Source organism: Hibiscus syriacus, unplaced genomic scaffold (genome assembly GCF_006381635.1).
Source record: "Hibiscus syriacus cultivar Baekdansim isolate YM2019G1 unplaced genomic scaffold, ASM638163v2 tig00111774_pilon, whole genome shotgun sequence".
NCBI lineage: Eukaryota > Viridiplantae > Streptophyta > Magnoliopsida > Malvales > Malvaceae > Hibiscus > Hibiscus syriacus.
The window spans coordinates 3,710,344-3,731,946 of NW_024063175.1; the positions used below are offsets into that span (position 1 = coordinate 3,710,344).

Here is a 21,603-nt window from a genome sequence, read left to right on the forward strand (position 1 = left end):
TGTCGTAAAGTGATTGTTTTAACGCATAAGAAAGTTACTTTCGGTAGTTTTAATATGAAAGTCTATTCCATTAAGTGACACGAATTAAATTGAATCCATTTTAAAATTGGGGGATTGAGAAAAAGATCATGTTCTCTTAATTAAATTCATCGAGAAAATACTATTAGATCGAATCTAATGTCTCGTCTCGATTTATTTAAATAATTGAACAACCTTATTCTCATTAAATATTGGTAAAATAAATAATTAATTATACTTGCTTGATGTATGCTTTTAATTTGTTTTATTTTTTGCATGTGTTTTTCAATAGGATTTCAAAATAGTAACGCTCGAATCGATATTGAGAATAGTAATATCTTTTCATTTCGGTTGGAGTAATAAATGACTGCTTTAAGACATGAGAGGTCGTTTATTCTCGATTGGAAATAATTAGATATTGTTGTTTTCTCTTGAATCAATATTTATTTTTAAGACAGAATAGTGACATCTCTTCATTTCGATTGGAGTAATAAATGATTGTTTTAAAGCATGAGAGATCATTTATTCTCGATTAGTGATCATTTATTCTCGATTGGAAGTCATTAGATATTATCGTTTTCACTCGAATCAATATTGAATTTTAAGACGAAATAGTGATATCTCTTCATTTCGATTGGAGTAATAAATGACAATTTTAAGGTCATTTATTCTCGATTGAAAATAATTAGATATTATCGTTTTCTCTTTTAAAATTATTTTTTTCTTGTTTTTTTGAATTAACAATGAACTTTAGAATGTAATTTTAATATTTCTTTATTTCGTTTGGAGTAAGAATCGATTGCTTTAAGGTATGAGAGGTTGATTCTTCTCGATAGGAAATAATTAAATATTATTGTTGTTTCGTCCTAAAATTCAAATAATATTATTTGTATGGGATCTTGAATTAAATTAGACTCGAATTCTTAAATTTCATTGCAAAGACAAATCGACAATGTACCGATTTAGGGCATTGTGAGGGTGTTAATCCTTCCTCACATGTAACCGACTCACGAACTCAAATTTTTTTTGGTAATACATACCACAAATTTATTGTTTTAATTAAAATGAATATTTTTTAAAAATGACAAATATTTTTTGGGTGCCCAATCACACTCTAATCAAAGATTGGTGATGACTCCTCAAATCACTTTTATTGTTAACTGAAGGCCCTTTTTGAAAATCGTTTCGACAATTTCCAGCGGGAAATAAAGCTCAAAAGATATATCTCTAGCTTATAAATCCAAATATAGTCTTACCTTGATATAAAAGCCCGAAAAATGATGGTAAGGTAGCACCTTTGGGTGATGGAACTTGTTAGAGAAGATGGAGAAGGGTAGAGAAAAAGAAGAAAAACGTGGGGGAGATGAAAAGGTGCTCAACATTTATCTTCTCTTTTCCCAATGACATAAGCCAAATTAAATGGGATGTAGCCATGAAATTCTACAAAGGTCTAATTTCGAATTTAGTCCCCCTCAATTACTCCCAAATTAAAAGAAACGCTTTTTATCTCCTATAAGCACAATTTCTATTTTGATTAATTACAAATTCGAACCATAGAACCTCCATGTCAAAATTAATTTATTCAATTAAATTTTGGGTCAATTCTAAAATGTTGACTCGAAATTTAGGTCGCTACAAAAACGAAAAAAGTTATAATTACTTCTAAGTTTTCTTCAATTGAGAAATTCATGTAACATTTTAGGTTGTTATTGATTTTCTTATTGTATATGTAACTTTTTAGGTCAGACAATAATATTTTTTTTGTTAAAACTAAAAATGTTACGCTCATTATAATAAATCATGTTAAAACAAATCAAAGACAAAATAGGTGCAAGAACCAAACACTATGAAAACTGAGACAATAACAACTAATCAAAAGTCATAAAGCTGAAAAAACTCAAACCAAAAATATATCACAACATTTGGCCATTTTCCTTCCTTGCTTAAAAAATAAATTGAGAAATGAAACACCTCTAACAGAGAAGAAACCGAAAAAATCGAGCCTTTAGGAACAAATCGTCTATATAGCTCTACGCTCGACGGGGCCTCCTCTATCCAAAATCGATCGATCGAATCAAATTTCGATGCAACAATAAGAAGATGAGCTGCAATATTTCCTTCCATTGGGGTGAACTGAAATGAACACGCATGGAATGCCCCTGCTCCTCGTCGCGTCTCCTAGGTCATAACATTAATCTCTGATAAATCTAGTTATGTAGAACGGAACTTCTCAACAACCACTCTCGAATCTCTCTCAAAGACAACCTCTTGGAAACCAAGGTCATAGGCAAACTGGACTGCATGCAACGCTACCATGGCCTCCGCCAAGAACACTAAGGTAATCTTCACTCCAACTCTATGACATTCACCCATTATTTAACCATCACTATTTCTAATTAACACCTCTAACCAAGCTTGATTTTGGTTTTGCGAGAACTGAGCATCAAAATTTACCTTCACAACCAGAGGAAGTAGATATTTCCAACAGACAAGGGAGACCCAATAAGACCCACAAAGTCATGCATTGGTATTAAGAAAATCCTGACACTGAGATTTGACCAAGGTAATTAGCTCCTCCATTCTAACTTGATTGCCCTCATGATATGCTTTATTTCGGGTGAACCACAATGCCCAGACAATGCATAAAATTTCTGCATGACGCATGGTAGTATAGTTGCTAAATAATCACTCTAGGCATTTAGATAAAGTAACATCTAATAAATGACTTGGCCATTGGTAATTCATTGTTTTCCAGAGTAATCAAGCAAAATGGCAGTCACGAATAATATGCACACTTGATTCCATTGAATTATCGCATCTCGGGTAGATTATTGATGAGATGCTTAGTGTATAGATTTTGCTTCATCGAAATAAAATGTTTGTTTCGCTATTAAACTTATCCTTTATGTTTGCAAAAGTAAATTTTTTTTACCCCACGATTGTTGATGACCTCAAATACCTTTCTGGGTTTGTTGTATTTGCAACATCTAGAGTAAGATGGCATCATTTCAGTTACTATCGATAACATTTATGCTAAAGAAAATCTCGAACTTATTAAAATGAATTGTTTGCCCAGAACTCTCCCCATAGAGGCGTAAAATATTTTAATACTAGAGGCCACCCGAGCAGTTGCCTCTCCAACAACAAGACAATCATCAACAAAAAGGAGATGAGAAATCATATGTGCATACTAATTAATTTTAACACTTGCAATTCTCCCAATGAAACTTCTTGGCGTAATAAGGAATATAAACCCTCACTACAAATAAGAAACAAATAGGGACTAAGCGGGTCACCTTGACGAAGACCTTGTTGAGGCATAAATTTCTCTTCTGCTACTTCGTTTATGATCATCGAATATGTTACCAAGCATAGACATCACTTAAAGAACTTGATCCAATTAGGCGAGAAGCCCATCTTTTCCATGATAGCCCATAAAAAAGGTCACTCAACTCTATTATACGCCTTATTCATGTCAAGATTCAAAGCAAAATACCCCTTACGACCCCCTCGCTTCTTCTAGAATAAGTGCAAAAGTTCATAGGCGGTAATAAAATTATTCGTGATCAACCTCCCTAGAACAAACGTGTTACGTGCTTCATTAATGCAAACATGCAAGAAATGCTACATTCTATGTACCAACATCTTTGACACTTTTAAATATAACATTGCATAAACTAATAGGTCGTAACTGACTAAACTTACTCGGCTCCGCAACTTTCTTGATAAGCACAATGTGTGTGTGGTTTATTGACTTCATAACATAACGCCCTTAAAGAAGACCAATGCAAAATTCTACAACTTCAACACCAATCCAATGCCAGAACTGCTGGTAAAAGAGAACACCTAATTTGTCGTCCCTTGAGGTCTTTAATGGGCGCATGGATTTAACCATAAACGAGACCTCATCCACACAAAAATCCCATAACAAAGAGGCATTCATATTTGCAGAAACACAGAGAACAATACCATCCAAAATGCTATTATCCATTGAGGCAGAAGTAACCGTGAAGAGGGTTTGAAAATAATCTCGAGCTAATTTTCCCCCCAACTCATTACCAATTTGACTACCATCATTAGCATCAAAGGAGGTAATTTTTTTTATTATTCCTTTTCTTTTGAGAGGTATACATGTGAAAAAAAGTCGTACTATCTTCATTCCTCAACCAATTCGCTCACGTCCTCTGCTCCTAATATAATCATTGTTTCTCCACTTCCAATTGAGTTGAAGCTTTGTGTCCACTATTTCACCTAGCTAGGCCTGTAAACAAACAAATGAATACGAGCGAGAGTATTTTCATGTTCGTTCATTTAACTTTAACTAAACGATCAAACACTTGAACAACTAAATGAACTAAATTTTTCGTTCGTGTTCGTTCATTAAGAAATTTTTCGTTCGTGTTCGTTTATTAAGAAATTTAGCTTGTTCATGTTCGTTTATTAAGAAATTTAGCTTGTTCGTGTTCGTTTATTAAGAAATTTAGTTTGTTCGTGTTCGTTTATTAAGAAATTTAGCTTGTTCGTGTTCGTTTATGTTCGTTTGTTAAAATGATAAACAAACACAAATGAACGAACACAAACGAACGAACATAAACGAATGAAGATAAACGAACGTAAACGAACATAAAATTAATTGTGTTTAGATTAGAGAAGAGTTTTTTTTTTCGAATAATTTTAGGATTTATATTTTTTTAATTAATTTGAGTATTTTTATTTGGGTTGGGTTTCAAAATATTAATAGGTTTAAGGTTAAAATTTATTAGGTCTTAATATTTCAAACGGGTATGGAGATTGGGTCAAATATAAACGAACGAACATAAACGAACATAAATGAACGATTATAAACGAACAGGTCATCGAACATTCACAAACGTAAATGAACGAACGAGCTCTTTGTTCATGTTCGTTCATTTAATTAAACGAACATAAAATCTTGTTCATATTCATTCGTTTAATAAATAAACGAACATAAACGAACTTTCCATCGTGAACGGTTCGCTGAACGTTCGATTCATTTACATGCCTACGCATAGCACTTCATTCGTTAGAGGTAGATCGACCACGTCTACCGATTTTTTTAAGTCCATAGCCATCAATCACTTTGTTCGACAAATATTTTTGAACCATTCATCCTACTCGTGACTAACATGGTTTAATTTATTTAGAACTAGGCCCTCATCTTCGGTACATAGGCACTGAACTTCACTTTCACAAGACCCTTTCAATAACCATGGTTCTTCAAACTTGAAATGCCACATTAGAACCACATTAATCAAAGCCTTCTTATCCAGGAGTGATAGACAGTTATCCGAGAAAACATGCATAAGATGGGAAAAAGAATAATATGGGAATAGTTGTCTCTAGGAGTTGCATGCTAAACCTCTATCCAAACGTTCGTAAACATTGTTATCAACCCTTCTCCCGCTCTCACACATGAACCAATATCCCGAAAAACCAACATCCATCAAACTATAATCATCAACCTCGTTCCCTTTCAAATGAGAACATGATTTCATTAGAATCCCCAATCATAAGCCATCAAATATTTGGGGTATATTTAAAAACCTCAAAAGATCTCAAGACTCTAATCTAAGATTCTTCCTCAGGGCACTATAAAAATGCGTCGAATTCCACGTATAACCATCATATTCAGTAGTAATTAGAACATCAATGTGTGAACTTGAAGTAGAATATAAAGAATCATTGCACAAGGGATGCCAAGCCAAACACAAGCCTCCACGAGTCCCAAGAGGATCGACTTCAATTCCACATAAAAAACCACAAGAATTACAAACATTTTCCATACGTGAATTATGAAACTCTGTCTTTATAAAAATAAAAAAAAAACTACAAATGAGTTAGCTCCGAGGCAACCCCTAGTCCCAAACGTTTCAACTTAAGAGTTTCATTGTGTTTGGCTAGCCCGTGGTTTTAGGCATGTCGATAGATTAATATTTCTAGTCGTATTTTCATCAAAGACAATCGAAGTTGATTAGGCATTCCTCTGTCGCTTCGCATTCAGCTACTTATCTATAGGGTTATCCTCTTCAACTGATGTCATAATCACGTCAAAACCCCTTACAGACTAGCATCAGTCACTATGGGCGTAAAAGATCTCTCAACCCAAGCCTTGGTTTGTCTACCCAACCCTGTATACACTAGTGGTATCGAACCCATCTCTGCTTCGTAAGCAATCAAAACACCAACTTTCACATTGTCTTCACGCAACCATGGGCTAGAAACCACTCCAAGGAACACAAATAGAAACATCACACAACAAAGGAAGATCGCTTTTCTCTTAGAGAACACATAACATATAATAATTTTCTCTATGGCCAAGTTTACCGCAAAGGAAGCAAAATAATTTGAGTTTATCATATTGAAAGGAAACATAAATAAAAGAACCATTTGGTAAAATGAGTCTTTTCTTCCTCTTCAACGGCTTTCGAATAATAATACCCACTCAGATTCTGATAATCCCCCTGTATTTCAAGGAAACTGCAGTAGCATCATATTCGACGAACGAACCAATAAAAATTCCAAATTATTTTACTACGTGTTCATAGATAAACACTAGAATTGTCTGTCCAGCTCAGTTGATAGAGCACAAGACTCTTAACCTTGTGGTTGTGGGATCGAGTCTCACAGTGAGCAATTCATAATTGCTGAAGGTCTTCCACGGAAGTTGCTCTCAACCTAACGTTAGGGGCAGCCTACTACCCTACCTCCCCTCACCCCATTACATATGGGAATAGGGTCAGCTAATTTATTTATTTACATAGATAAACACTACCAATAAATGATTAACTAGAGCCCATAATTCAATTCTATTAAGAGCCACCAACATTGGGTGTTCCCCTAAAATCAAATTATGCAAAATTAACAGACGAGAGTTAAAATATCAAGGACAATATGATATAATTCGGTTTGAATACACTTTGTGATAGAGTAAGAACAAAAATCGGCCATTCCCTAAGTCGGTAATAGAGATGCCCCCAATAGGATATCAAACATTTGCCAAGGTAACCTGCGTCATTTCAATATTAATCATACTAGTAGTGAGAAAACAAACAACAAGATAGTTATCAAATTTTTTTTAGGGAGGAGCATACGTCTGCTCAATTATTAGGGTTTCCTCCTCCTCATCACTGAGATTAAGACCCTTCAACTCATGTTTTATCTTTCCCATAATCAAATACACAAAAATAACACAACCCTTGACCACGAAAACTAGCAAGAACTAGAAAAACTGAGACCACAACTCAATGAACATGTCACAAAAGGTAGAGAAACAATGTACCAAACGACAGAGAAATCCTAACGCAGAAAAACATTTTAAATTTTAACTTATTTTTTTTATTAAATATGTAATTTTTATGTTGAAATAAGATAACGCTTTAAATTAGAGCAAAATAACATTTTAAATCTATAAATTATTTGTTCAACAGTCACATCGCAAATTAACTTAAATGAATTGTTGCACATGAAAAACTTCATATTTACCACTGCTTTTTTGGTAGTTAAGCGGTACAACCTAATAATTAAAGGCTAAAAACAACAACAACAAAAAAGGTATAATCGAAAATATTATCAAAAAAATAATATTTTAGGTTGAGTGTAAATTAAAATATTATATTTTTTATAATAATTTCGATTGAACATAAAATATTACAAAAAATATAATATTTTCGGTTGTCAACTACAAATATTATGAAGAATGTAATATCTTAAGTGATACCTAACTTAAAATATTATAATTTTTATCACATTTAGGATCGTCTTTATTTCTATCATTTTTTAACATTAAATGAAGTTATAATTCTTTAAACTTTTAATTTTTTTATCACATTTTCGGTAGCCTTGATTTCTATATTTTTTTAATATTAAAATAGGTTGTTGTTGTTTTTTTTATTAAAAAGAATTCCTTTTTTTTAAAAAAAGAATTCCTTTTTTTTTTATAAAAAAAATAATGGATTCGTAAGCAATCCTAAATAGTTAAAAGGCGAGAAAGACTGCATAATCATCATCTCACATTCTGAGTTATGGCCACAGCTCTGCCATCTACAGCATGGCACGCAATACAGCTTCAACCGCAACCTCGTCTCCTTCAGCGTCGGCGCCCCTTATTAGTCCAATCCTTCAGGAGGAGCGACTTCGACACCTTCACTCGCCGCATGGCCTCCGGTGAGGCCTGGAAGGACGCCTGGCGAACTGCCAACGACGGCTTCGAGCAATTCGTTTTCGAAGCTAAAAAGACCGCTGAACGCTTAGACCGCCAGTACTCCATTTCCCGCCAACTCTCCTCAGCCGCCCAATCGGCTACGGACCGTGCTCGTGAAATTGACAGGGAGTTCGAGATTGGACTACGTTGGCGGACTTTTTCTATGGATTTTAGCAGAAATTGGCCTAGGGTTTGTGTTTTTTTTTCAAATCTAATTTATTTATTTTTTGGAATTTATATACTTACAATATTTTTTTGGGGGGGGGGTGTTTGTTGATATGGTTGCAGTACAGGAAGCAGCTGAATGATTTCTTGGATACTCCATTGGGAAGAAGTTCTGCTGTAAGTAACATTTGGTCTAGTTTCAATTACATTGCGTTGCTAATTCTGAAAATATTTTTTTTCATACAGCAAAAGAAGTAAAATGCGACGCGTTCTAATTGATTAAATGCTTAATTTTCTATGATGTTAAGTAAATTCTTACGTTTTACTATCTATGAAAGTTGAATCTTAGAGTTTTAGTTTTTCAAAAATATTGCCATTTAGACTTCTAAATGCTCGATTGGCTTTTGAAAGAAGGAAAGAAAAGAAGAAAGTAAATAATTAGACAAAGCTAGCGAATGCTTTATCTGTATATGTTGGTTGGACTCTTAATTTTTCTTGAAGTACCCATTTCTGATACAGAGATAAGGAGATATAACCTTCAAGAATCCTCCAAATACATGAAAAACTTACAAAACCTGACCGTACCCGCATGAGACACATGCCTTTCTTGGACATGCACCCTGGGGTCCTAGTAACATAGATGATGACAATAACTTATGTTCATGCATCCCCTGTTCCATGCCTGTTCTGTTTATCTGGTTTAATAACAATTATAATGTGAAAGAAGTTATTAACATTGGTTTCTGCAGGTGGTGGTTGTTAAATGTTAAATAATTGGTGAAGTTCAAAACTCTTGAGACCTATAGTTTAACTTGCAAATGTCCAATATCTTGTCTGTAACTAATTAAAAAGGATGGGACATTTACTGAGGTTAATTAATATTCGACATCACTAGTCTTTGGTGTTTATACCTACCTGCACCACAGTTAAGCTTCAAAACCTATTTCAAGTTGGCTTTGATTGAAAATTTCATATGCCAAAGTTGCTTGTTGCTTTCATTTTGGGGGTTCATTTGATAGGCTTATTATTTTATATTTTTTCTATATGTTGGGACTATGTTTAAGGGTGAGTATTATGTTATCTTTCATGTCATATCAGCTCTCTATCAGTTTGTGTAGTGGTCTTATATTAAAGTAATTGGCTATAGTCCCAATGCTTATGACTCATTCATCAATATCTTCTGCATCGGAATTTAATCTTTCCAAGATGTTTTTCTTCAATGCAGAGAAAATTAGTCAAAATCCTTTGGATTTTTATTTTTTTATTTTTATGGGAAGTGCTAGAACCTAAATACATTTTTGCTTGGGTTTGCTAGCTTATTTCTTTCAGGATAATAGAATTTATTTTATCTGTTCGCAGACAATTTTCTTCCTTTGGTTTGCATTATCTGGTTGGATGTTTCGATGCATAATATTTGCCACATGGATTCTGCCGTTTGCTGGACCTCTTCTCATTGGGACTGTTGCAAAAAATCTTGTTATAAAGGTATCACTTATTTCTGTAAGATGGCTCATGTAATGCAGGACAAAGGGATGACTTGTGTAGCTTGGTTATTTTTTATTACTTGTTTTCTTTTTACGTGTAAAAGGTGCTGCTAGGTGAGTTCTTTCTGTAACATGTGGAACTTTAAGATCCAAATTAAAGTCTATTTCTTGCTTGTGATCTTTAAGTTACTTTGTTAGTAGCTGAACAAATATTTTACTTGCCATTCTGATGATTACAGTTTAAGATGCTTTAATATGGTCCTTTAGGTGCAGAATGGTGATGATGAATGCTCGTGACTTCTAATATCTCTTTCATTCTTGTTAACTATGAACTATAGACTGCAATTTAGAAAAACTAGAAATTATAATTTTAAATGCCATAGTTAATAAAACAATGTTACTATGATAGAGTCCATCAAACATTGATAAGAGTAAAATAGTCGAGCACATCCTTAAAACATTTAGCTTGTAGGAAGATCTTTATTCTATTAACATATATTAATGTTGGTTTGGTTTCAGTGGGAGGAATAGTTTGAAAAAAGAAAATGTAGATGGTAATTAGCCACTCTTTTACTCATGATTCTAAATTGTTTAAACCTTCTATTAATCAAGTTACTTTGTAAAACTTTGTTTGTTGTTCTCATCTTTCTATTTGTTTGCTTTCTTTTCAGTGGATTAGATTGAAAAGTTCTTGAATGTTGTTTTTCAAGTTTTGTGAGGAAATAAAAAGTATGGTTACAGAAGTAAATGGGATCCATTTATTCTCAACTTGACTCCAATTTTGTGTTTGTGGCATGGTTTATGTTGATGTGCTTTGGCAGGGTTTATGTTCTGAAATCCTTGTATTACCTTCTATAAACTTGTAAAACATTATTTAAAACGGCTTACCGACCTTTCCATGTTAAAAATTGGACAGGGTGCTTGTCCAGCTTGTAAGAGAGAGTTTGTTGGCTATAAAAACCAAATAATCCGATGTGCGAGCTGCAGAAACATTGTATGGCAACCCGAAGGAGGCTTCTTTCGCGGAGATAGCAGGAGTTCCAATTCAAGAAAGTCGGACCCTGAAATTATCGATGTTGAATTCGAGGAGAAATGACAAGATGTTCTCAAATCATACAAGTGATGTTTCACCTTTTAATGGAGTCAAACGAGACCAGAATGCAGTTCTTGCTAGTTTCTTCTGAGGTTTGGTTTCTTGAAAATGTCATGTTGCCGCTAGCACCTGTACCGTATAGCATCATTATGTGCTGTAGTGTCTTTATTTACGAGGAAACTTAAAAGAAAGAGGATGCTAATAATTTGGTCATAGAAAATATTCCATTTCATAAGCTATATATATATAGGTTGTAGTTTGACGTGTGAAATCCTAGGCCGTGGAGGTCAATGTTTCAGAAATGCTTCAATATTTGTGTAAGAATTTATGCTTATATTGGTTCGAAGTAGGTGCCTTCATTTTCGGATATTGGAAATTATTCAATCCTAAATTTTGCCAAAAATTCGGATCATTAAAATTGTTAATTGTATCCAATTTGAAAAATTAGATATTTGATTTTTTAGGTATCCGGATCCGACAAAATTTATTTTAGCACAAATTTATATGTAAATTTTGATAAATTAAAATAGATGATGTGACAAGATAGTGTTACTATTAGGGGTGCACAAAAAATCCGAATATCCGATTTTGCGAAAAAAATATCCGAAACTGGATTTGGGAAAAATCGGTATTTTTTTAACCGGATCGGATTTTTTTAAATCGGTTATTTTAACCGGTTTGGAGAAAAAAACCCATACCGGTTTTTTTACCGGATAAAAAACCGGTTTGAAAAAAATCGGTTAAAAACCGGTTTTTATCCGGAAAAAAAAACCGGTATGGGTTTAAAAAACTAGCCGTTAATATAGCCGTTTGTGACCGTTTTTTACCGTTTTTTCTTTAAAAAATTACCATTTTACCACCCTAAACATGTATAAATAGGTTGGGGATGTATTTGGTTGATTACAACTTTCTCAAATCTTATTACACAACACTTAAACATCTCTCAAATCTTAGTTTTGTAATTTTTTGTTCATCATGAGTAACACGGCTGAATCTTCCGTCGGGGGAAACCTTGAAGTCGTGAGAGTGATCGAACACACTCGAAACAAAGATATTTGGGATCACTACGATTTATGTGAGATGTCAAATGGCTCGAGGAAGGCGCGTTGTAAACTTTGTCTAAAGTTTCTTGCATCGGAAGGAAACACAACGTTGAAGAACCATTTGACAAAATCATGCAAGGCACTTCGCTCAAGATCGGATCCTAGTCAATTGAATCTTACACCGCAAGGTGGTGTTTTTGTTTACGACAACGAAAAATTACGAGAAGCGTTTACAAAGTTCGTGATTACAAAAGCATTGCCGTTAGACCACTTTGATGATGAAGATTTCACGACAACAATTCAACAACTAATGCAACCACGTTATACTCAAGTAAGTCGTACTACCCTTAGAAGAGATGCTATAAAAATGTGGCGTACGGCGAGGGAAAAAATGATTTTAGGATTCCAAGAACACCGTTATGGTGTGTCGCTTACATGTGACGTTTGGAGTTCCCCTCATAATACCGGAAATTCTTTTTTAGCCATTACGTCACATTGGTTAGATCAAGATAATTGGCAAATGATGAAAAGAACAATCGCGTTTGAATTATTCGGTGAGCCGCATACCGGTGCTAATTTATTTACACTTTTAAAACGGGTAATTTGTCTTTATAAATTAGAAAATAAAGTTTTTTCTATATCCTTTGATAATGCATCGAATAATACAAACGCGGTTCCAAGATTGAAAATATTACTTTCACCGATTTTAGACGGTGCGTTTTTTCATACCCGTTGCGTTGCACACATAATTAATTTATCCGTGCAAGCCGGTTTGGAGGTTATTGAGCCAATTAGATTAGAATTTAAAACAATGATAAAATCGATTCTTTGTAACAACAACAAAAGACTAAATGATTATAAACGATTTTGTAAGTCTGTTAATAAAAAAGCTTTGGGTCCTAATTTGGATTGTCCAACTCGTTGGAACTCAACTTGGATGATGATGCATACTGCCTTAAGGCAAAGGGAAACATTGCAAACATTTCACGATCGGCTTTTCGAGAGGGGTCATGTCCCAAACATTTATCCGGATTCGAGTTGGGAAACTATAGCCAAAATAACCGATTTGCTTGAGGTTTTTAAAAATGCAACAGCTTTTTTATCCGGTGTTTATTACCCTACTAGCCCGTTGGTTCTTAATCAAATATTTTTGTTGGCTACCCGACTAAATGACTTTAAATTTGAAACCGAAGTTTTTCAAGAAATTGGCTTTGCAATGAAGGAAAAACTTTTAAAATATTTTAAGGAGATTCCCCCCATTTTTACTTGTGCTGCCGCTTTAAACCCAACGTTAAATGTTGGTGGGGTTGAAACACTAATTGAACAAATTGCGTTTGCTTTTAATCTAACCGATGATGAACCCAACTTTGTCCAAAACCAAATAAATTATTTTAACAAATGTTTTCGAGACATGTTTGCAATTTATTTAACTAAATACGGATCAAGTAGTGTAATACACGATCAAATGAGAATGAATGCGGAATCATCTAATAGACGTCCAAGTAACATAAATTTGAATCTTTTTAACACTCTTGTAAATTCCCAATCCAAACGATCACGTACTACCACCCCAAGTAGCGAGTTGGGAAATTACATGTCATGCGATTTTCTATCAAAAATGACATTTGAAGAGTTTGAAAGTTTGGATATTTTGGCTTGGTGGAAATAAAAGGAAGCACAATTTCCGATTCTAGCCGCCATGGCCCGTGATTTACTAACCGTCCAAGCTTCTACGGCAGCTTCGGAATCCGCTTTTTCTGTTAGTGGCAGGGTTATATCACAACGGAGATCAAGACTAAGTCCCGAGTCGGTGGAAGTATGCATTTGTTTAAAGGATTATTTGGATGGAGCGGCTCGTAAGCAACATATCACCACCCTAGAAGATGCAATTGATGCCGATTTGGAAGCAAATTTACACATTGAAGAAGTCGAACTTGGAATATCCCCTCCAAACGAAGAAGGCGAAGATGATGAAGAAGAGATGGCAATGTAGTTTATTTTATAACTTTATTTCAATTATCGTAAACTTTGTTTCAATTATCGAACTTGAAGTTTTTAAGTATTTGAATTTATCGAACTTGGAAGTTTTTAAGTATTTGAATTTATCAAACTTGGAAGTATTTAAGTATTTCAATTATGTTGAGTTAATTAAGTATTTCAATTAAGTATTTGAATTTATCGAACTTGAGGTTTGATGCTTTCTCTTTGATTCTCTCTTGATTCTAGTTGCTTGATGTTTCTTGTCTTTGATCAATGGCTTCTAAGCTTGCTTAAATACACCTTGAATCACTTCTGAACGTTAGTGATAATTAATGAAGATAATATAGCCGTTTAAGTGTGAAAACATTTAATAAAAATGCTTGGAGCGTGGGGGAATCGGTACCCTCTCATAGGGAATCGGTTTCCTCTCATAGGGAATCGGTTCCCTAAGTGTAAAATTCAAATATTTCGACCGTTGAATAGGGGGGAATCGGTACCCCTATGGGGGAATCGGTTCCCTCCGAGCATTCTGGAAATCTCGGAGCCAAACCATTCAGTGAGGAATCGGTACCCCCTTGGGGGGGAATCGGTTCCCTATGAGCAATCTGGAATATTAAAATCGGTTTTTTTATAACCGGTTTTTTAAAAAAACCAGTTTTTTTAAAACCGAAACCGGTTACACCGGTTAGGATATCAGGCCCTCCAAACTGGTTAGAAACCGAACCGGTTATTTTATAAACCGGTTTTTTTCTATGGGAAAAAACCGGATCGGATAAAAACCGATCCGGATCGGATTGAAATCCGAATTATGTGCAACCCTAGTTACTATCATTATCAAAATAAAAAAATATTAAAATTTGTAAAAAGTTATAAGAAATATATAATAATTAAAATTTTTACAATTTATAAAATTATAGATTTAAAAAATAAAAATGAAAACAATTAAAAAAATTAAAAAAAATTGATCAATGTGAAAAAATAGACATTTATGTTTATATGTGAATGTGGATTAAAAAGGAAGTTGGTACTAATGTAAAAAAATAGACAAATTCAAGTATCATATAAATTTTTAAAAAACTAGGTATAAATATGAGAAAAATGTACAAATTCAAGGCCTAAAATGTGACTTGTCTCATATTTTAGTACCTAAGTTTAAAACAGAAATAAAAATTTACCTGACTTTGATTTGATTTGTCTCAAAATATTATATACTTTGAAAATTATATCAATTTTTATAAAATTAAATAAAATACATATTATAAAATCTCATAAAGTAAAAATGTTTAAAATGTGAGAATGATTTATAGTTCTTAAATCGCATAAATTAGAGTTAGTTGCATCATACGTGCTCAAGTTATGATATTTTTAAATTGATCCCTAAACTTCTAAATATTATAATTTCATCCCTAAATTATAACTATCATTCTAAATTTATCCTTAAACTTTTTAACATTTTAGTTTCATTCCCAAACTATATCATTCATTCTAAATTGGTCCCCAAACTTTTTTCAACATTTCAATTTCATCCCAAATTATATGTATACACTAATCATGTTCTATGTTAATAAAATCTTTAGGCCAAGCTATATTATTATATGTTTGAAAAAATAAAATTTAGGTTAAACTATGGTTAAAACTAATTATATATTTGGATGAATTTGGGGATGAAATTGGAAGATTTAAAGTTTGGGGACATTTTTAGAATGAGGGTCATAGTTTGAGGATGAAATTAGAATATTCAAAATTTTAAGGACTAATTTAAAATGATTATCATAGTTTGATGATGAAATTATTCAAATGTTTAGGTTCCAATTTAAAATAAGTGTCATAGTTTGAGGACATGTGATATAATTAACTCCATAAATTTAAACAAACAATTAAATATAAAAAATTAGATGACAGTATCTTGATAATTTTTTTGGGACATATGTGGGTATGGTCTGAACCCGCTCGCATATATATATATATATAATTCTCTCGGTAACATAGGGTCATCACCAAAACCCACACATGCAAGATAAAAACGAAGAAAAAAGAAGAAAGGGGATCTTTTTGGGAGAAAAAATCCATAGAGAAAAAAAGAGAACCACAAAAATGGACAACAACCGAAGGGAGCCAAAAAAGAATCGGAGAAAGAAAAATATGGGGTCTTCTTTTCGAAAAAAATAAGAAGGAAAATTGAGATAGGGGAAGGAATAACTTACCACCCGAAGCCATGCGTCCCACAATCGGAGAAAAGAGAAACCACCAGAAATCGAGGGTAACCCTTTCGTTTCTCTTAGACATAGGACACTAGGGTTGGTTTTAGGTTGAGTAAGGTGTATTTTTGGGTTTAGGGAAGGCATGGAGACATTTTAGGTAAGGTTTTTAGGTCGTCGGTCGCTTTGTGTGGCGGCGGTGTGCTCCGACGAGCGGTGACCGGAGGCTACCGGCCTCCCCCTACGAGGGAAGTTAGTGAGAGGCCAGATGGTTTCATTTCTCTCCTCTCTTAGAGAGAGAGTGAGATTGAAGCAAATGAAGTTTTAGGCCAAAAATGCCCATGGTGTTGGGCTTATATACCTCGGATCGAACGACACCATTTTGGGGAGGGAGAGTGCGTGTTTTAGTGCGTGGGTAAACCCCTTCCCGGGTCCTTCTAACCTTGTAAAGTTGCGATTTGGTCACTGAAATGAAATTTTATTTGTTTTAATTTGCGCTTTAAATTTTACCCATGTTCTGTCTTGGTCCCTTTGCACTGGTTATTTTATTTTTTATGTTGATTTTAGTTTGAATACCATATTTTAATAGTTTCAATTTTGGTCATGAATGATTGATGTTAGTTTATTTACGATTCCAGTACCTAGTTTGTAAAATATTTACAAGGACGCCCTAGTTTTTGCTGGTTTTATAGTTTAACCTTTAAAGCTATTGTCTTTTTACTTTCATCATCCATTTACATAGTTGTTTAAATTTCTTTTGTTCGCATTCAGGCTTGTTACGCTTGTGCTGTTCTTTTTAAATTGTTGTTGGGTTTCTCTCTAATACATTAGCATCATACATATCAATATGTATATGATATAGTGTATATTATTATACATATACGAGTGTAGATATTTTCGTATAACATGTTTCTATTTATTAAAGTAGTATTATTTTTATACGAGGAATTTATGGAGACCCGCCTTAAATAACAATGAATGTATCCCTGAAAATTGTTCATATAAAGTAATACATCGCTATTTTATTTTGTATTCCTTTATTTATTTTATTTGAATGATTTTATATATTAAATATGTGTATTCCCTCTAGAAAAATTAAATGAGTATTATCTTGTGTAGAGAATTCATAAAAACACGCATTAACTAATAAGGAGTGTGTTTTGAAGATTGTCAGTACAAAATAATTCTCTTTTCAAAATTTTTGTTCTAATAGGATCACAATAAATGTATATTCAAATTTGCAAAGTTCAATATTTAGATGACGTATAATCGCTTAGGTACCGATTTTGGGCGTTGTGGGGAGCTAATCATTCCCCACACGTAATCGACTCCCGAAACCTTTTCAAAACGAATTTCTGGTTAAACACATCAATTTTTATCTTTTAAAATTATTTTTCTTAAAACTATTTTAAAAGGTATTTTTAGGTATTCGACCTACCTAACCCAAAGGTCGATGGCGACTCCAAATTTGATTATTTATGTATATATTTTAAAACCTAACCTTTTCCAATTTTAAGTTGGATCGCTCCCCGCCATAGTCGTAAAAAACTTAAGGACCGTTCCGACAACTATTTGATTCAAATTTAAACATTTTTCTATAATCATGTACAATATATATATATATATATATATATATATATATATATATATATATATATATATATATATATATATATATATATATATATATCTTATATGTGATATACATATATCATACATAGTCGAATGAATCACCTCCAACTTAAAAATCAATTCATTAATTACTAAAAACTTCAAGTTATTCAAATTCTATTTTATAACTTGATTTGAATTTAAAAATTTTTCAAGTCGAGTTTACGAAATTACAACTCGAAGTCAATTTGAGTCAAGTTTTTTCGAGTCAAATTAAGTCAAAAAGATTAATTTTTCAAGTCAAGTGGAGTTTTGCTCACCTCTAGTTGACACGCTTCCAAAAAATATTTTTAATAATATGGCATAATTATAAGGTAGTATCAATTTAAAATATTTCTTAGTTATTAACAACGCACATATACCCTTCAAAGGTAACTATTCAAACTCAAAACCTCTAAAAAAATAATACTCAATTTTACTATTAAAACCATTAGATAAGTTCATTCATAATATTTTAAACTTTAAAAGTTTTAAATTTATAATCTCAAAATTATCAAGACCTCAAACCATGTCCTTAAGCCAAGACCTCGTTGACATACCTGTAACAATATTAATGACATTATGATGAACTTTTAAAAAATATATTATGAAATGGGTTTATTTTTTTCATTTTTATGAAAATTTTTAATTCTTTTTTATTTCTCGATTATGAAGTATATTCTACTAAATTCTAGCGGTGGGAGGTGGAAAATGAGGAAACTAGCTTTAATTTCAACACAAATCATATAGTGGATATTATAGGTTATGTAGTTTATGCTTTCTAAATTTTGGACTTAGAGTTGAATTTTATAAGATTTAAAGTAATTTAGGTAAAATTTAAATTGATAGAGTGGTACGAGATAATGAAGTGAGTTTTTCGATATTTTGAGTGATCGCAGAATACGTCGAAGAATGATAATTGTACCATTGGCGTGACACAAGGATAAAACTGTAAAATTTTTATCTTAAGAGGAATAAGATAAAATCAAAAAAGATAAAAATGGGGAATGACATGGATAACACATAAATTTCATGTTAAAAAAAAAAAAGCAATCTATCTCAATACAAATGACTGTCATGTCACAATTCCATTTATGATTTAACACCTAATGGTCAAAATAGGAGTAAGTAAAAAATTCAATGAGTAAATTGAAATATTTTAAACTTTAGTAACCAAAATAGGAGTAAGAAGAAAGTTGAATGATGAAATATGTAATTTATCTATTTTTAGAACGCATTTTAAATCAATTTTTGTTAATCACAAAATGGTAAATAATTAAAACTCTGGAAATAATCAATTAATTGTATTATAATGTTTAAATATGTTGGCTAAGATAATTAGTATATAATAATACTTATAATATAATTATTTTTTGAAAAGAAATTATAATTTATTATTAAGTTCAACAATATTATTATGAAAGCATGATTTGAAGGTGGAAGTTATGATTCCATAGATCTTCAACATAATCTTGTTACAGTGATTAATTAAGTTAAAGTTGATATGAATTATTGTGTTGTTTTCTTTTGTAAAATTACTTCAATTTTTCATATTAAAATTACACAAAATTTTAATTGACCAATTATTCATTTGTGTAATCTTTATTTCGAATTATGTTGTTATTACATTATTATTATTTCTTAATTAATCACTGATATCCGATTTATTGATCGACTAATCCAGATCGGGTACTGGAGAGGCGAGGGCGATTCTTCCAACCCAATTTTCTCTATTCGCAAACGTCAGGATTCGAACATTTGACATTGCTTAAGGAATCTAATTCATCATCCTACTAGATCAACTGATACTACTTTTGAAACATATAAGTGTGTAAGCTTGGAGTTAAAGAGTCGGTATATGAGACGAGATATTAAATTCTATAAACAAGGTTAGGGTTTAAATCTTAACATTTGCGAATGGAGCAAACTGAATCGAGAGAGCAATCGTTATAATAGGTCTCTATAAAATCATATTCAAATTAATATATCAATAAATCTAATACCGACAATTAAATCAGAACAATAAGATGTAACTAAATGGATATTTAGCACCTTGCACTAATTTGTTCATTTTATTAGTGAGGCTTTAAAATAGATGTTTTCTTTTTGTTGCCCTCTCAGCTCTAAGACTTCATCTTGACTAATTCGGATCGACCCGCGTTGCACACATCTAGCTTTGATAGGTAAGTCTTCCAACAGATATTTTCTGCATACACAATGACTCGAACTTGAGACATTACTTAAGCGATATCAAACTGCTTACCACTCGAACTAACCCCTATCGGTAAGATATCTTCCTTTTAAACAAAAAAATAAATCATTAATCACTACACTTAGAACACACAAATTAAAATAGAGATAATTACATTATTTGTCCCCAAATTATAATTTTTATTTTAAATTAATCTTTAAACTTTTAAATATTTTAATTTCATCCTTAAATTATGACTCTCATTCTAAATTAGTCCTTCAAATTTTGATCATTCTAATTCCATCCCTAAACTATGATCCTCTTTGTAAATTAGTCCCTAAACTTTTGAATGTTCCAATTTTATCCTAAATTCATCCAAATATGTAATTAGTTTCAACCATAATTTAACCTAAAATTTTTTTCCAAACATATAAAATAAAATTTGGCCTAATAATTTTATTAACAAGAGATGTTATTAGTACATACATATAGTTTGGGATGAAATTGGAATGTTCAAAAAGTTTGGGGACCAATTTAGAATGAAATTCATAGTTTGGGGATGAAATTGAAATGTTCAAAAGTTTAAGGACTAAATTAGAATAGTATTCATAGTTTAGGCATTAAAATAGAATATTAAAAATTTAGAGATTAAATTAAAATAAGGGTCATACTTTGAGAACATATGATGTAATTAACTTGTCAAAATAAAATGATTAATTCCTTTGACTCACAAATGGATAGAAGGATTATTGATTGTGAATACACTGTTGAATATATTTTGATATTTCGATATAACAAATTAAGATAAATGAATTTTAAGATTTTCCTAAAGATTTTCTAAGTATATTCAATATAATTATTCGAATATCAAAATATTACTCCAAATCTTTCAAAAGTCATTTTTAATCCTTACTCAAGTGTAAAATTAAGTTTTAATCTTAAAATAATTTTACAAAATATTTCGAACCATTTCAAAGCCAAAAATTCCAGTATGTCCAAAGGGAACCAATTCCCCCCCAAGGGGGTACCGATCCCCCCTGAATGGTTTGGCTCCGAGAAATTCCAGTATGCTCGGAGGGAACCGATTCCCCCCAAGTGGGTACCGATTCCCCCTGATCAACGGTCGAAATATTTGAATTTTACACTTAGGGAATCGATTCCCCATGAGGGGGTGCTGATTCCCCCTACGCTCTAAGCAGAAATATTAATTGTTTTTACACTTAAACGGCTCCAATAACTTCATTAATGATCCCCAACGTTCAGAAGTGATTCAAGGTGTATTTAAACAAGCTTAGAAGCCATTGATCAATAGCAAGAAATATCAAGCAACTAGAATCAAGAGAGAATCAAAGAGAAAGCATCAAACCTCAAGTTTGAGCATTTCAAGCCTATTTTTCATTCAATATTCATTTTTCTTTCAAGAACACTTATTGTGCTCAATTATATTTATTCTTGAGTTTTCTTTCTTTGTTCTAGAATTGTGCAAACATTCTACCTTGTGAGGATTTCCTTGTAAGTTTGCAAATTTGTATTGTTCTCTTTGGGAGAGAGTGTTCTCAA

The 21,603-nt window shown here is 32.4% G+C and overlaps 1 protein-coding gene across 1 annotated transcript; it reads left to right on the top strand.

The window, feature by feature from the left end:
- Positions 1-8,049: 8,049 nt before the first annotated feature.
- LOC120170203 lies at positions 8,050-11,031 on the top strand. Its single transcript, XM_039178185.1, has 4 exons — positions 8,050-8,429; positions 8,528-8,581; positions 9,764-9,889; positions 10,805-11,031. Exons 1-4 carry the CDS (start codon positions 8,061-8,063, stop codon positions 10,982-10,984), a joined length of 729 nt encoding a protein of 242 aa, XP_039034116.1. The 5' UTR covers positions 8,050-8,060; the 3' UTR covers positions 10,985-11,031.
- Positions 11,032-21,603: the final 10,572 nt, after the last annotated feature.

What these genes read in the sequence shown, in the direction of transcription:
- LOC120170203 (XM_039178185.1), top strand. Translation starts at nt 8,061, where the DNA reads ATGGCCACAGCTCTGCCATCTACAGCATGGCACGCAATACAGCTTCAA. An exon ending in CATTGGGAAGAAGTTCTGCT is followed by an intron (nt 8,582 to 9,763) that starts GTAAGTAACATT and finishes ATCTGTTCGCAG; the next exon opens with ACAATTTTCTTCCTTTGGTT. An exon ending in CAAAAAATCTTGTTATAAAG is followed by an intron (nt 9,890 to 10,804) that starts GTATCACTTATT and finishes AAAATTGGACAG; the next exon opens with GGTGCTTGTCCAGCTTGTAA.